Source organism: Buteo buteo, chromosome 12 (genome assembly GCF_964188355.1).
Source record: "Buteo buteo chromosome 12, bButBut1.hap1.1, whole genome shotgun sequence".
In the NCBI taxonomy this organism is placed as follows: domain Eukaryota; kingdom Metazoa; phylum Chordata; class Aves; order Accipitriformes; family Accipitridae; genus Buteo; species Buteo buteo.
This window is the reverse complement of record NC_134182.1, coordinates 7,931,423-7,945,960: the sequence shown is the minus strand read 5'-3', so window position 1 is coordinate 7,945,960 and position 14,538 is coordinate 7,931,423. Positions and strand designations below refer to the sequence as shown.

At 36.8% G+C, this 14,538-nt stretch overlaps 1 protein-coding gene across 6 annotated transcripts in view; it reads left to right on the top strand.

Moving 5' to 3' along the window:
- DISP1 (dispatched RND transporter family member 1) overlaps positions 1-14,538 on the top strand; it is a 94,027-nt gene that overhangs the window by 63,103 nt on the left and 16,386 nt on the right. For all 6 annotated transcript variants that reach the window (XM_075042575.1, XM_075042576.1, XM_075042577.1 and 3 more), the window contains exon 3: positions 13,254-13,283. In XM_075042575.1, the coding sequence (XP_074898676.1) occupies positions 13,254-13,283 (30 nt within the window). The remainder of the gene's footprint in view (positions 1-13,253; positions 13,284-14,538) is intronic.

Here is a 14,538-nt window from a genome sequence, read left to right as displayed (position 1 = left end):
ATGTTATAGCTGCCTCTTACCCATTTTATGTTTTCCTTCTAGTTACTTGGCATAACGATTAGATCCAGAAAGAAATAAAAAGCTCTTGTTTTTTCAAAAAGCAAGGGAATGTTTGCCAAATACCAATCTTAATAACAAGACTTTGTTATGAAACAGCTCCCTGCTTGATTCCAGGAAAAGGATAATTGTTATCTAGTACATTCTGCATGGCTTGTAGAGCTGATTATACATATACATGTGTATAGAGTATTTTCAAATATTCTCATTTCAGCAACATTAACTGTTCAGAAGAACTCCTACCTGGAGTTTTTTAAACAAAGTATTTTCCATCCATCTAAATATTTTCCGGTTTGAAAATTGTTAGCTTCTGCTGTATTTAATGCATTCAAAGATTCTTTTTTTTTCACTTTTTATATAAAATGTGCACTGATGTCTTTTGTACAATATGTAGGATTATACTGTGTTAATAGATTAATAAAAGAGACTTATTCCCTTCCCCTAGGAAGATTAAAAATAGACATCTTTAAAAAAAAAAAAAAATCCTGTAGGTCATATTTTCAAAGGTTGTTTCTGAACCTTTTTATCAACCTTCAGCAACTAAAAGGCAGAAGTTGTTACCATCATTTCATGCAGTGTTCAGGATGTTACAAATATCTTGAGTTGTGCTGTAGATGAGTTCCTGCATGTTGGTAATTTGTATGGAAATAATAAGAATTCTGGTGCTATTTTCATTTAAGCCACTTACTCCATGCTAAAATAGGAATTCTTTATCCAATGATTTTCCAGAATGAAGAGGCTTGGAGACGCATGGGAACCACAAAATAGATGCTGCCTTTTGTGTTGCAGCATTAACAGCCCAGTGGCATACTTGGGGATTTTAATGTAGTTGAGGAAGGGAAAGGAAATGTGTAGCAGTCTCATGCATCCTTCTCAATCTGAGTCCAAATGTGGGATTCTCTGTTGTGCATGTGTGGAGGAAGAGCTCTCCCTGTGACCAAACAAATGAACTGGTTCTTTTTCTTTCTCAGAAAAAAAAATTTCATGGCAGTCAATAATTTGAGCTGTGCTCTCCCATTTTTGCTCATTTTACTCATTTTTATTTTTAGTCTTACATTATCCCTTAAGTGTGGTACCTTAAGAGGTTTCTATCTGGTTTTATTAATTCATTACTGTTCCTGTGATAATTATTGTGCATTGTTGGCTATGCAAACAACATGCTGCACTTTCCGTTAGTCTTGCACAGAGCTGAAAGCAAAGGGCTGACATGCAGAGACCAGAATACAAATAAAAAATGCCATTTATAATTCAGTGGCTGACCAAATTAAAAATAACATGCCTAGAAAAATATTAAGTGCACTTAAAAAACCAAACCTCATTCATTAGGCAGTCCAAGGGATTTTTGCAGACTTTTAATTGTATTAATTAAGCATTGCTGTTTGTCAAGACTTAGATTGCTTTGAAGCAAGCATTTTTGCAATAGGAAAAAGGGACTTGGAAGATTCCTGCTCTGGTCTGAGTGCAGCTGAGTACCAACCTGGCCATATTTTGACCTTTAGTCTCTGCGACTTATAAACTCCAGGTTCTGGAGTTGAAGATGAATTTCCTGTGCCCTGTATCCCTCACCTCTCCTTGAACAACAGAAGAGCTAGTACTTAGCTAGCAATCTGCTGGGCCTTTGAACTGCAGTTTTCAGAAGACACAAATCTGATAATGTGAGGGAAATGGTAGAAAACATGGGTCCTTTCTTTTGTGCTAAATTGACTGGAAAACCAGCATCAGCTGTGTTCCTTCTTGGAAAGGACTAATCGGTGTGGTTTTTGAGATGACTTTTAAAACTGAGTATTTACATCCAAGTATTTAGAAAAAAAGGTGGCGGAACAGCCAAAACTATGGCAGTTTGTTGGAATGTTTTGACCATGTATAGTTGTTCTCATTCACTTTTAATAATTGGTTGTGATAAGGTTCAAATGTGAAACAAGACAACACTAGACAACAAAGAGCAAAAGTCTAAACTAAAAGTGGCAATGACCTCATTTTCAGCCCTCTTAAAGAGATGGGATTTGAAAGATTTGGGTATTCCTACTTAAAAGTTTTCAGTCTTACTTATGATGGAGGGAGAGTGCAGAATGAGGAACATTGACTTTGGAAAGCTCTTTTTAAGTTGCCGTAGTTGTCTCTGTCTTTAGCTCCTTCCAAAATAACTTGTCCTTCCTCTCTGGTGATATTTCAATGTTGTCTTCATCTCCTAGTAAGTGATAATTGATGTGCATGCTTTTAAGTAGTCAGTGGTGCTAGAACAGTAAAAACAAAAAAAAAAACCAAACACAATGCAAGAGGGAGATACAGAGGGTGCCTGAGCAATTTAGCATTAATTTTGCTACACTAAGATTGCTATGAGGTTTCTACCAAGGATATCTGCTGAATAAAAAAAATCTCTTAAAGCCTTGACTATCAATGCAAAATAGAAATGAGATGGTACCACTAACAGATCAGTAAAGGTAAGGGAAGTTACAGGTAGAAATCCCGATTGTATTTCAGAAAGCCTGGCCCCTCTTTGAAAGTTAGGGGTTTTTTAATAAAATCATAAATAGATGAGTGTACTGGACTAGAAAAGCTTGCATGCATCACTTCTCCCACTTTTCCAGTATTATCTGTGATGTTAATGGGATACTGTCCACAAAATTCTTCTGTTTCATTTCCAGTTTGTAGGATGTTTAGTTTGTTCAATCAAATGGGTGAGCGTTTGCTAACTTTCTGCTGAACAGTTCTGATTGTATTAAATCTGTTTTATAGTCTGTTTAATCTTGCAGTGCTTTTAGGGGGTCTTAGCTACAATACTGAAAACCTTTAAATGTTCAGTAAATATTCCCTTTTTTGCATGCTTCTTACTGAGCAAACAAAACAAATTTAATCTCAGGAGGTACAAAAGGTGATGTTGCATTACATACGTACAGTATTTCATCTGTGTCAGCATAAGCTAAAGAGCCTTTTTTGTGTAATTGCTTACTAAATCCTTTTAAATCTTTTAATTGTGTGGAATATATGCTTGTTTCATATCATTGAAAAATTATGACATTCTAAGTGACTAGATTCACAGACACTGGAACAGCAGCTCAACACCGAAATGTATGTTTGAAGTGAAATACTTCACTAAATTTAGAACAAAATTGCTTAAGTAACAGTATTTTCATTCACTGCAAGAAATTAAATATGTAGAAAGAAAAAACCTAGTGTTTGTCCCCATAGTCAGTCTAATAATTTGGAGAAATTGTAAGGGCTTGTAGTCTAAAAAGGCTCTCTGGTCAAAGGAGGTTTTCTGAGAGCAAAAATAAACCCCCTGGTGACTTACATTCACAAATGTACATCTGCACAGGAAGGAAGACTGAAGCATGTACCAGTTGAAGCATGATATATGACAGCCTGAAGTCTCCCTACTCCAGAGTCAAACTTACATATGCTTAAGAACATGGATTTCAGTCTTTGTGGAGAAATACCTTGATAAAAATAGGTGCTCTTGTACATCTCTTTCATTCTCTTTGGTACCATGGGATGGAGTTTTTCTTGTGTGTATGTTGTGATTTCTTGGATCATGTTAATTTCCTGTCTGTCAGAGAAATACAAGATGTGACCATGACCTTGCATTGCTCCATTCAACTGGGAAGTGTAATAAAAACAGCTTTGAAATAAAATATTTCTAAGGAAGGAACTTTTTGCCAGTAAAAATGCTGAAAACTACTCTAGTCATCATTTAAATCCCAGAACATATCTATTAATTTCACTGTAATTACTAAGAAAAGAAAAAAAGACTAATGGTTTTAGACTTGCAAAGGATCTTGAAATAATATTAGTCTGCTCCAAATTAACTGTTGGCTTGTTTTCAAATAGTGATTCATGGTGGTATTTTACTAAGCCTTTTTTATTGTCTTGAATAGTTCAGAACTTTTGTTTAACTTGCCAAGCAGTGCTATATGTGGTCCTGCCCTTAGTGCTTCAGAAGTTAAAGGAATATATATAGCTTCAATTAAACCTTTTGAAGAAGAATATACTTTAAATTATGTATAAACTTTGCCATTTAAAGCTGGGACAATCCAGTTTAAATTAGTTTTCTTATTGACAGTTTGAGAACTGTGTTTAGAAGTGGCAACACTCATTGGAGAAAAGTTTAGGGAAAGAAGAATATTAGAAAAATGTTAGAAGGGTGTATATTTACTTGGCTCCTTCATACACTGTCAGATTTTCTTACAGAGAAAGATGATTTACTTCCTCTTCAAGACAAGTGAACCAAGTAGATGCTATTAAGGAAAAGAGCCAGCTTTCCTAGTAGTTGGTAATATTTAATCAGTTATTGAAGCTGAAAGAGGGAAGACATTAGAAGTCAGTGTTGCAAAAATGAGTTTCTAAGGCACCTTAAACTGAAGACTTTGTAAGTAAATCCTGGGCACCTGCATGTATATCATCCATATGGAGCAGCAAGTAAAAGAGGTGGGGAAAAAACTACAAACCCCGAACCTTGGAGATGTTTATAGGAGCATTTCAATTTCAAGTCATCTGTATGTTATAAATTTATAGCAATTTTAATTTTAATGTATAATGAATCATACAGGGGTAGAACAGAGTAGACTATTTCAGTTGGAAGGGACCTACAATGATCATCTAGTCCAACTGCCTGACCTCTTCAGGGCTGACCAAGTTAAAGCATGTTGTTAAGGACATTGTCCAAAAGCCTCGTAAACATTGACAGGCTTGGGACATCAACCACCTCTCTAGGAAGCCTGTTCCAGTGTTTGACCACCCTCTTGGTAAAGAAATGCTTCCTAATGTCCAGTCTGAACCTCCCCTGGCACAGCTTTGAACCGTTCCTATCACTGGGTACCAGGGAGAAGAGATCAGCACCTCCCTCTCCCCTTCCCCTCCTCAGGAAGCTGTAGAGAGCAATGAGGTCGCCCCTCAGCCTCCTTTTCTCCGGACTAGACAAGCCCAAAGTCCTCAGCTGCTCTTCATAGGACATTCCTTCCAGCCCTGATGCTAAACTTACCAAAATAACTTTCAAATGAAAATACTTACGTATAGGATGTCAGTATGATTTCGTTGACCTTTCCCCATCTCTGTGGACTTGATGGAAACATGTTTTCCTATTGTGTGTTGGCATGAGCCAGAAGTTTGTGACTGGGAGATGTCAAAACTACCTGTTACTTTTTCAAGGTAGCTTAATAAAGTTTAATATTGATTTCGTAGTAGAAAGAAAGCAAGCAAAACCTTGGCTTGGTTAAGTTCATAGGGTTTGCCACTGATGTTCAAGGAGTCTGGTTTTATCCAGTGTACATGCTGTAGGTCAGTAAAGCATACACTTTTATGCTAAATTTAAATCAGATAGAGCAAGGATCACTCGGCCAGTTATTTTGTTATTAGTAACACCTTCCTTACAATTGCTTTCTTTGCAGAAGGGCAATGTTATTTGCTCATACTTGCTGTGACCATAGAGCAGATCCTCAGTTGGAAATGAAGAGGTAGGTAAGAATACAAGAAGAGCAGGCAAGAACCTTTATAAAGCTTGATATCTCAACTATAAAAATGTGAATTGAAATCTATAATATAGTTGGCAAATAGCTTATTGATTTTTGGTTTCTCTACTACAAAGACTTTCATTTTGGTTAATTTTATGCAAAAGAATAGTCTTAGTAGAAATAATTAGTAAGTATAAGGTTAAGCAAAGCTGCAACACTGAGATTTCACACTTTTTAACAGGATGAAATAGCAGTTAGTTTCAGATCATCTCACCCTGATAATCTAGAGATAAAAAAAAAACCTTTTTGGATTGTTCCTTGACATTTTATGTGGGAGAGAACAAGAAAATTCTTTGCATTTTTCTTGCTTTCAGTAAAGCCTTAAAAAAGCAACTTATCAGAAAACTGAATTATTTGTCATCTTTACAACAGCCTTCTGCTGCTTCCTTTATAGATATAAATAAGTAAAGCTAAGTGCAGACAAAATAAACATACATGTTTAAAAAATATCTAGAGAGTATTTGTGATTAGAATCAAGGAAAAATCTACACATCACAGCAAAAAATTAAATTGGGAGGCTTGCAAAAAGCTTTTTGGCAACTTAATCTGTTGCATTTGTTGTCTGAGTGATTGTAGTGATTGTTAAAATGATAAAGCACATAGGTGTTATATCCAATATAGCAGCAAAAGCTAGCTTTATATTTAAGAGCAATTTAAATTGTTCCCATGGGTCAATGACATTCTGAAAACATGAGGGTTTTCTTCCTCTGCAGGGATTTAGTTTGTATTGTATGTTTTAATGGAAGATGTACAATATGGTGCATATCTCATTCTATCCTGCGGGGATTTAGCTTATCCTTGAGTGTAATAATGACAAAAAGCTATGTTTTATCGATTCTTGTAACCAGATCTACCAACAAAGGGAATACTTTCCCTCTGGCAAAGTAAAAGCATTGGGGTTAAACATCTCATAATCTTTGGACAGGGGAGTCTTTATATTGATTATTTTTGTTTGGTTTTCAGTACATACAACTATTTATTGTAACTTAACATTTTTGACTCAAGTGAATCTTTAAGTGAAAAGCAAGAGTGCAAAATTAGTTTTTCTGCTATTGGCCTTTTAATGATATTTTTTTCTATCAGTATGTTTAGACACCTGTGGTATACAAGGTGCTTCAAAAAGAAGATATAGTTTGTGTCCTAAAGAGTACAGTATTTCGCAAATATGCTATGTGTTTTTATGGATGCGACGTTATTTGTATCAAGAGAAATAATACATCCCTCTTACGAATACCTTCATGAGGAAAGTAGCATTAAGATTATGCAAGGCTGTCAGTGTTTGTCCATACTGCCAGAAACTGAAGATGTTGCAGATCTACTGCAATGTCTACAATGTTCATTTACTCTGGATCCTATTTTGTTAGAGCAGTTGTCATGATTGCTTCTGCTGCTGTGTCATCTGCAGTACTGTTAGTGATTGCTTTACATCCTTGTGACAACTACTTTATGATAAATAGCTGTAAGCTATGCATTTATTTTCAAAATTTTGTGCAGCTCATCACCAAAATGAAGGAGACCAGCCACCTGACCAGTTAGTTTTCTTTGAATGATTGTTTGAAAAGTTGAGCTTTTCCTAATCTGTCAAGTTTCTGTCAGTGACCATTTCTGTGCTACACTTGTGCCCGGCTTTGAGCCCTGAGATTATGGTTGGCTGTCACTGTCATATTCAAACGTCGCTGAGCGTGGACCTCGGCTGGATTTGCTAAGGGATGGCGTTTATCAGCAGTCAGTACTTTTTCATCTGAGACCAGTTCGTGCAATGAAGTAGGAAAAGAGGTTGCAAAGACTGGTGTGTATCTTTTGAGATGCTTCTAGTCCAGTCAGCTGGGGGTTCATAATAAACTGTTTGATGGCAGGCAATGGTATGAAGAAGAGTGGTGCTTCCTTAATTAGTGCTGGTTCCAGCTGGGAGATGGTACCTTTCAACTAACGGTGGAAGCTGGCTCAGCTGCAGCAAAGCACCGGAATTGGCTGGATATTGCTGCTAGGAGCGCAGCTTTCTGCTTCTCTTAGCTGCTGTCTACCAGGAATGAAACAGAGGAGAAGCACCTGTACTGACAGTTACGGATCTATCCATGATGCTGTTAGTTGTTTCCTTACACCTCAGAATAGGGTGCAACAGTCCCAGGCAGTGCCTCTGTGCTGCCCCATGTCAGGGTGGTAGCCCCATAGGCATTAATTTTAGCTCAAAGTCTAACTGGTTTGTTGTTCTTCCAAGGAAAAAAGGAGAAAAGCTCTTCTACATCCAAGCTTCAGTCTCTACATCTGCACAGTGCGAAATAGAAATTATTTGCATTTAAGTGGCATGAAATAAATCGGAAAGCAAATGTTTAGCCAGGGTAATATCCAGAATTATAATATGAATTTAAAATGTTTTAGGAAGGTATTGTTTGGATAAGTTAGTACAAACATATATTTTGGAATGTGTTGATGCTTTTTAACTGATTTTTTTTTTAAGTTATTACCAACGTAGGCAGGAATGTTCCTGTTCAAAATCATATTAGTATCTCTTTCAACCTTTTAGGTTATTGATAGCTGCTAACACTTTTTTAAAATGCTGGTTGCTCTGCAACAGGTAGAAAACTCTCTTCAAAATATGCTTCAAACACAGCCTGTTTTGCTAATTTTCTATTTCGTGGCTACCTTCTGCAGGATTTCTTGCATCCGCTCAGGAAGCAGCTAGCATTGATTCCTTGTGGTGTGAGGCAAAGGGGGTTACTTAAATTGATACCTTTCTCACCTTTGTGAAGAAAGACTGCAAAAGAATGTCTTGGAATATCTAGATACTTTTATTATTCTCTGTCATGTTCAGGTTTGTATTGCCCTGAAATGCATGAGGTTAATGAAATAAATATACTGCAAAAGCAGTAAACCATCCATAATTTTATTATTAAGTGTTAAATTCATTTGGAACAGTCCCATGCTGAGGAACATGTTTGTGAAACATTGCTTTGTGCCGTGTAATGTCCAGGTGACATGAAGGTTATAGGACTAGATTTAATAATACTTAACAATTTCCAAAAGCTTGCTTTCCATTGTGAGTCTTGAAATTAGGACCAAAGACCCCTCTCTGCTTATACCCATGCCAGTCTATTAACTTTCATGAGAAAACTCATTCAGTGCTGTAACTGAAAGGGAACTTTGGCTTCATTGAGAACCTGAAGGCAGGATGTGGCTAAGTGGCATGGCATGTTCCCCTTCAGGAAGCTAGAGCACTAGTTGTCATCTTTCTCAGATAGAAAAATATGTAAAGCAATAATAATTTTTTTATATGTGTGAACTGCTCCTATTCAAGTTGGTATGTACACAAAGGCACAAATGTCTTCTGTTACTTCACTGTTCGAATAGGTAAAATGATGAGGTTAAGTGCTTATTTAGGCTGGAGAGGTGAATATTAGAGCTGTAATAGTCCAGTTCAAACCAGTGCCCTGATCCATCCTCCGGATACTCTTGTTATTTCCTACAGTAAACTTTCAGATATTATAGCAACACTTTTTAAAAACATCACTCCTTTTCACCGTATTGCACAAAAGGATGCTGGTTAACCAAATACATTTCTTGTTGAGAAATGTCTGGGGTTTTTAACCAATCTATTTATCTTTTCTTTATGTAGTTCCTAATTGTATGATGCTCAGTCTAAACTCGCCATTAGGAAAGGACAGGGTGAAGCAAAGCATCTGTTGCATAGGGACTGAGACTTGCAGTAAATGGTCATAGAATAGGGCTTGTCCTTTTCTTCCCCCTTCCCTTCTCCCCCCCTTGGTGCATAGTATGTATTAGATTTTAATCAGTGGCTGTAATCTGTGTAATAACTGGGTCATGCTAGTCCTGTCACAAACAACTGTGATTGTCACTTTCTGCTATCAGACTTGTGAGAACTGAGTACAGAGGTTATTTAATACACAGATCAACTTGGCTTTTGTCCCAGCAAAATAATGGAATTCACCATTTTTTTTCTCATGAAAACTGATGAGGATTTTTTTTTTGTCTAGACTTTTTTGGAGGTTAGTAGTGTTATTTAAACTGGCTAACTATAAGTATAATACTTCAAAAATTAGATACAGCAGCATTAGTTAAGTGGGAAAGATCTGGTTTTGCCATGCATTTCTGTATTTTAGTGCATAACTAAAGAATTTTTTGGGCATAGTTTTCAGGGATAACTTTTCCTATTGACTGATATAATAGAGTCATCACAACAGCTGCAAGGGATTGGTTACACTGCTGGAATTCACCCGGGTGCACACAGGTTTTTTTAATGCATGCTTTTTGAAACAAAACAGTTTGATAGCAGGTGTGACCTTTAACCCTTCCTAACTTTGAAGAACTTAATCATCATCATTTGTTCAGCACTGAATATATTTTGCAGGTGGAGGAAACAGAGGGAAATGTAGTTTGGTTTTGATGGGAAAGGGGGAGGATGAGGAATAGTTGTGTTGGTATTTTTACCCCTGTTTAAAACAAATTGGGCAAAGTTAATTTTTGAAAATTCTATCTAAACCAGATTTTATGTTCTGTTGAGAAAATCTGTTTTGCCATATAGTTACGGAGATGCAATTGAAAGATAGAGTAAAGCTTGAAGAGAGAAATGTAAAATGTGCCTATCTACTAAGATTTTGTATGCAGAAGGGGCTGGGATTGCTGTGGAAAGAGTGAATATACGAGAAGATACACTGAGAAGGTGCCTGCCTTGTCCCCAGAGGGTTATCAATTACACATTGGTCCTTCCCAACAAATGTTTGTCTTGCTGGCTTTTTGAGGACCTCAAATGAGGTTCTGTACCTCACTGAGCAAACCCTTATATTTGGGGGGGGTGCATAGCGTTGTGGATGTGGCTCTCTGGATGAACCAGCTAACCCTTTATAGAGTTGTGGAGATCATGGTAATGGTCGTACAGCGTGGTGTATGAGGATGTGGATAGCAGTGCTGCAGCCCGTGCAGAGGAGAACATTGCCTTTATGGGACTGAATTCTCAACTAAAGCACCTGCTTGTTTTTTCAACCTTGTAGATTAACTTTGGTGTAAAAGTGGGTACTAAAAATGACAGAATCCGAGGATACGGAAGGCAATTTTATCTGCCAATATAAACTGGAATAGTCATATAAATATTTATACAAGTCAGCATGATTACAAAGCTTGTACTAGTTATTGTCCTTGGATGGCTGTTGATTGTGCCAAATAGTTGTATGGTATTGTCACTTGTGGTATGGTCCATTATGACATGGATGAAAATGGGACTCACTTTCACAAGTGACTGAGCACATATGGAAATTCAGATCTTTACAAATAAAAGCTAGAAATTCATGTTTTAATCACCATATTAACAGTAAATATGTCTGTATATATTTCTCCCTAATCTGTAAACACAAGAGCATATGCTGCAATTACAAATTACAATTACAGTGCTCTGTTTTGGTGCTGAATTAGTCCATGAAAGGGCTTGTCTGTTCGAGCGTTTCTCTTCATACAGAAGTTTCGTGAGTTCTGACTTAAGTAAATAGTTTCTTACTATCCAGCCTAGGCTTAGCTGAGAAAAGTTGGTTTTGTGGTTGAGGCTGTAGATAGGATGGCAAGCAGTCCCCAGAGCCTGCCACAGCTTCTTTTCAGCATGAGGCAACTTACTGTTGCAAAGTCATTTCAGAACTCAGTTTATTTGGGTGTCTGTACATTTTGGCTGCTGACAAGTCTGTTGTTCTTGTGGTGGCACCAGAAGTTTTTGGTATCAGTTGTGAAATTGAGTATGCTCGATACCTCTGAAAGTCAGATTTGTGCATCTGGGACTACAGTCTGAAGGTTGGTGACATTTCATGGATTTGATCTTAATTTTTGTGGCTGTATTTAACAGAAAATCCTTGTCTCTGCATTTCCTTAATCCTTGAGTTACTGCAACTGCAGATTGGTTATTTGCTCCTCCTTTTCCCCAGCTTCCTCATGGCTGCAGGGAGCAATTTTTACTACTATGTACTACCTACGGGCATGTCCCAGTTACCAACTCTACTGCTTCGTTGGGTTGGAGCTTTTCCAGACAGTGAATTACAGCTGCTAGAAATTTGCTTTTATACAAATCTTATTTTTTTCAACAGTTAAATTAAAATGGATTTATATTTCTTGAGGAAATAAATATAATAGCTTTATATTTCTTGATGGAATGTTCCATCATAGTTATATTTATGTGCTATATTGCTTGAGACACACCATGAATGAAGATGAAGAGTAAAAGAGGGCTTAGCATCAGTGTTTAGCTTTGCTAGCTTAATTTGTTCTTCCATCCTCTCTGCTGAGGAAAGGGACAATAGGAATGGTCACGTTTATATTACTCTACACTGTCAATTACATTTTCATCGCCCTTTTACTATCATGTTAGTTAGCAGTGCGTAGAATATATATCTGAAGTGGCCCGTTGCTACGTTACGAGCTGGTTTGCATTGGATTGTACTTTTTGTTTGGTGTAACATAGTGTTGTGAGTCAGCGGCTCAGCTTTATGTGGATTATTTCACCTTTACCTTTACAGTCACTCAAGAGTTAGAAATAGATACAGTCTAAGCAGTACTCACACCTAGTGTGGGCATGGTTGCAGCTATCTTGAGATGATTCTGCCAGAACATTTTGGTTCCCCTGGACTAGAATTTCAGCCCAATGTGTTGAATCTTATGCTTCGAAGGACACCAGATCTCATTCCTGAGGACCAAATTAAGCTTCAAACTTTTGTGAAAATCTTCGAGGAATCTGAAGTTTGAACTGTTTATCTGGTGGTGTGAAAGCATACAAATCTACTCTTTTGGAGACCTCAATGTAGAAATACTAAGTGATCTGTTTTATGCAAGGAGCTGTTTCTTAATTCATTGTTTTCTGTACCTTTTTAAAGAAGTAATATTAAATGTGCCCTTGGTGGTAAAAGTAAAACAAGTCCGTAACTTAACTGAAGCCATGGTATGGTTACATCTTCGGAGTGATCGTATGTCACATTCACAGGCAGGAAATTCTTGAAAGGACTTGCAGCTTCTTCATGGGAATTTTTTTTAAAGTGAAATTCATGTGAAACTTACTGATCCAGTAGCGAACAAAATGAAGTGCTTGCTGAACAGTGGTAGATAAGAATAATCTGCATTTGGGTTTGCTATCCCCTCATCAAAGTGATATTGTTTATATTAGATTTTTAAGAAATAACAAAAACTTGCATAGAAAAGTTAATTTGTATAGGTACATTTTGTCATTCTGTTTCCTGTATTATAGCAAGACAGAATTTATGGCCAAAGTAAGTTTTTGTAATGGAATTACGAAGGACAATTAAGAAGGCTTGTGATTTGCAATGTCAGAACATGGTGTTTTGGTTGTCTGTTCCCATCATATGCAAACTTTATCATGATTTTCAATGGTACTGAATTTTTATCATGTTGGTTTATTTGGTCTCTTGTTGAAAACTGGAAAAGCCTCTGGAATAGTAATCCCAAAAATCAGCTGCATAAAATTCCTTTTGAAAACCCAGCTGTCTTTGTAGCTGTAATTATTCTCTGAATTACTTGTTTGCAAAGACTCAATTGAATATGATTGTATGCCTTTTAAAATAATTCATATTCTAAAATATCTGATTTTTATGATTTGCTTTTCCATGTATGGGAAGAATTAAACAAATTGGCATGTGCTTGTATATTTCATATATTTTCAATTACTCTCTTTTTCCCTCCTTCCAGGCCAGCCAGACCATTCAAGTTACCAAAAAGGTAAGGTCTAATACTGTCGCGTGAGGTTTGCAGAATCATAAAGCAGTAGATGAGGTGATAGCAAAGCTGTTATTCCCCACACAGTGCAAGAGTAAGGAATGTTCAAGGAAAATAGTAGGCAAATTCAAGCAGATTTTAAAAGAAAAACCTATTTCTTTATGCAGTGGGTGGTGAATTTCTGAAACTGCCATAGGAGATTGTGGAGGCAGATAGCATCAGCAAGTTCAGACAACGTTCAGAAGACTTGTTCTGCAATGGGTCCCTAAATAAACACTCAAAGGAGGAGTCAGGGACAAGCTCTTTAACATCCCTAATCACACATCTGTGAATCCTGGGGGAGCAGGAAGGGGATAGACCACAGAAAGTGGCCAAACTCACGTGCTCTATTTATGGAGAGACAAGTAGTCTCTCTGTAAATACTGGGCCAGAATTTTAAAATCTATGCAGATTTCCATGTTCCTTGTTTTCAAATATTTGATGGCATTTTTTGTTACTATCTGTGCCATTCTCTTTTTTTTTTATGTACGCTATCTGCACAAGCATAAAAACTCTGTGGCTCAGTACCTTTTTGATTAAGGGTTATTCTGAGAAGTGGCTTGGTAGTATCATCAATACTGATGAAATAACCTGACAGAAAAGTTCAGAAAATTTCACCGTAATGATCTTTTCTTCTTCGTAAAACCAGAAACCCCATGCAATCGGGAACACTAGGTTTGGACTGTATATGCTCTGAAGAATGGCAGGGTCATAGAAAACAACAGAGCAACTTATCTAGAACTGTTAGTGCATCAGTAATAGCAATAAGAAACCATCTCAAGTGAAAATACATTAAAAATATAATCCACCTTTAGGTTTTGCTTTCAGTAAAGAACAGGCCTGTTTGCTAAGTATCTGTTTTGAGTTGCATAAATCAGTTTGTTAATTATGAATTCAGTCACGCAAATGTCTGTTGCTCATAGTGACCTCTTTATGGTACGGAAACTATATATGGTATGTTTCTATCTCTTTATATGAGACTAGATAGTGGTTTAACCGTAGTATGTCTGCATATAAGTGCTGAATTGAGAAGTTTAACACTATCCACGTGTTATGCTGTAGCTTAAAACGGGAAGGAAAAGTAAACACTATCTTTTTTACCTTCTTTTGAAGAAAGCATCTGAGGTCTTAGATTACCTTGGGGCAAATTGCTTGAAACCAGTCTTTTAGTGGTGCTAAATGGGTGAGATAAATAATGATTGAATTACTTTACTGTATC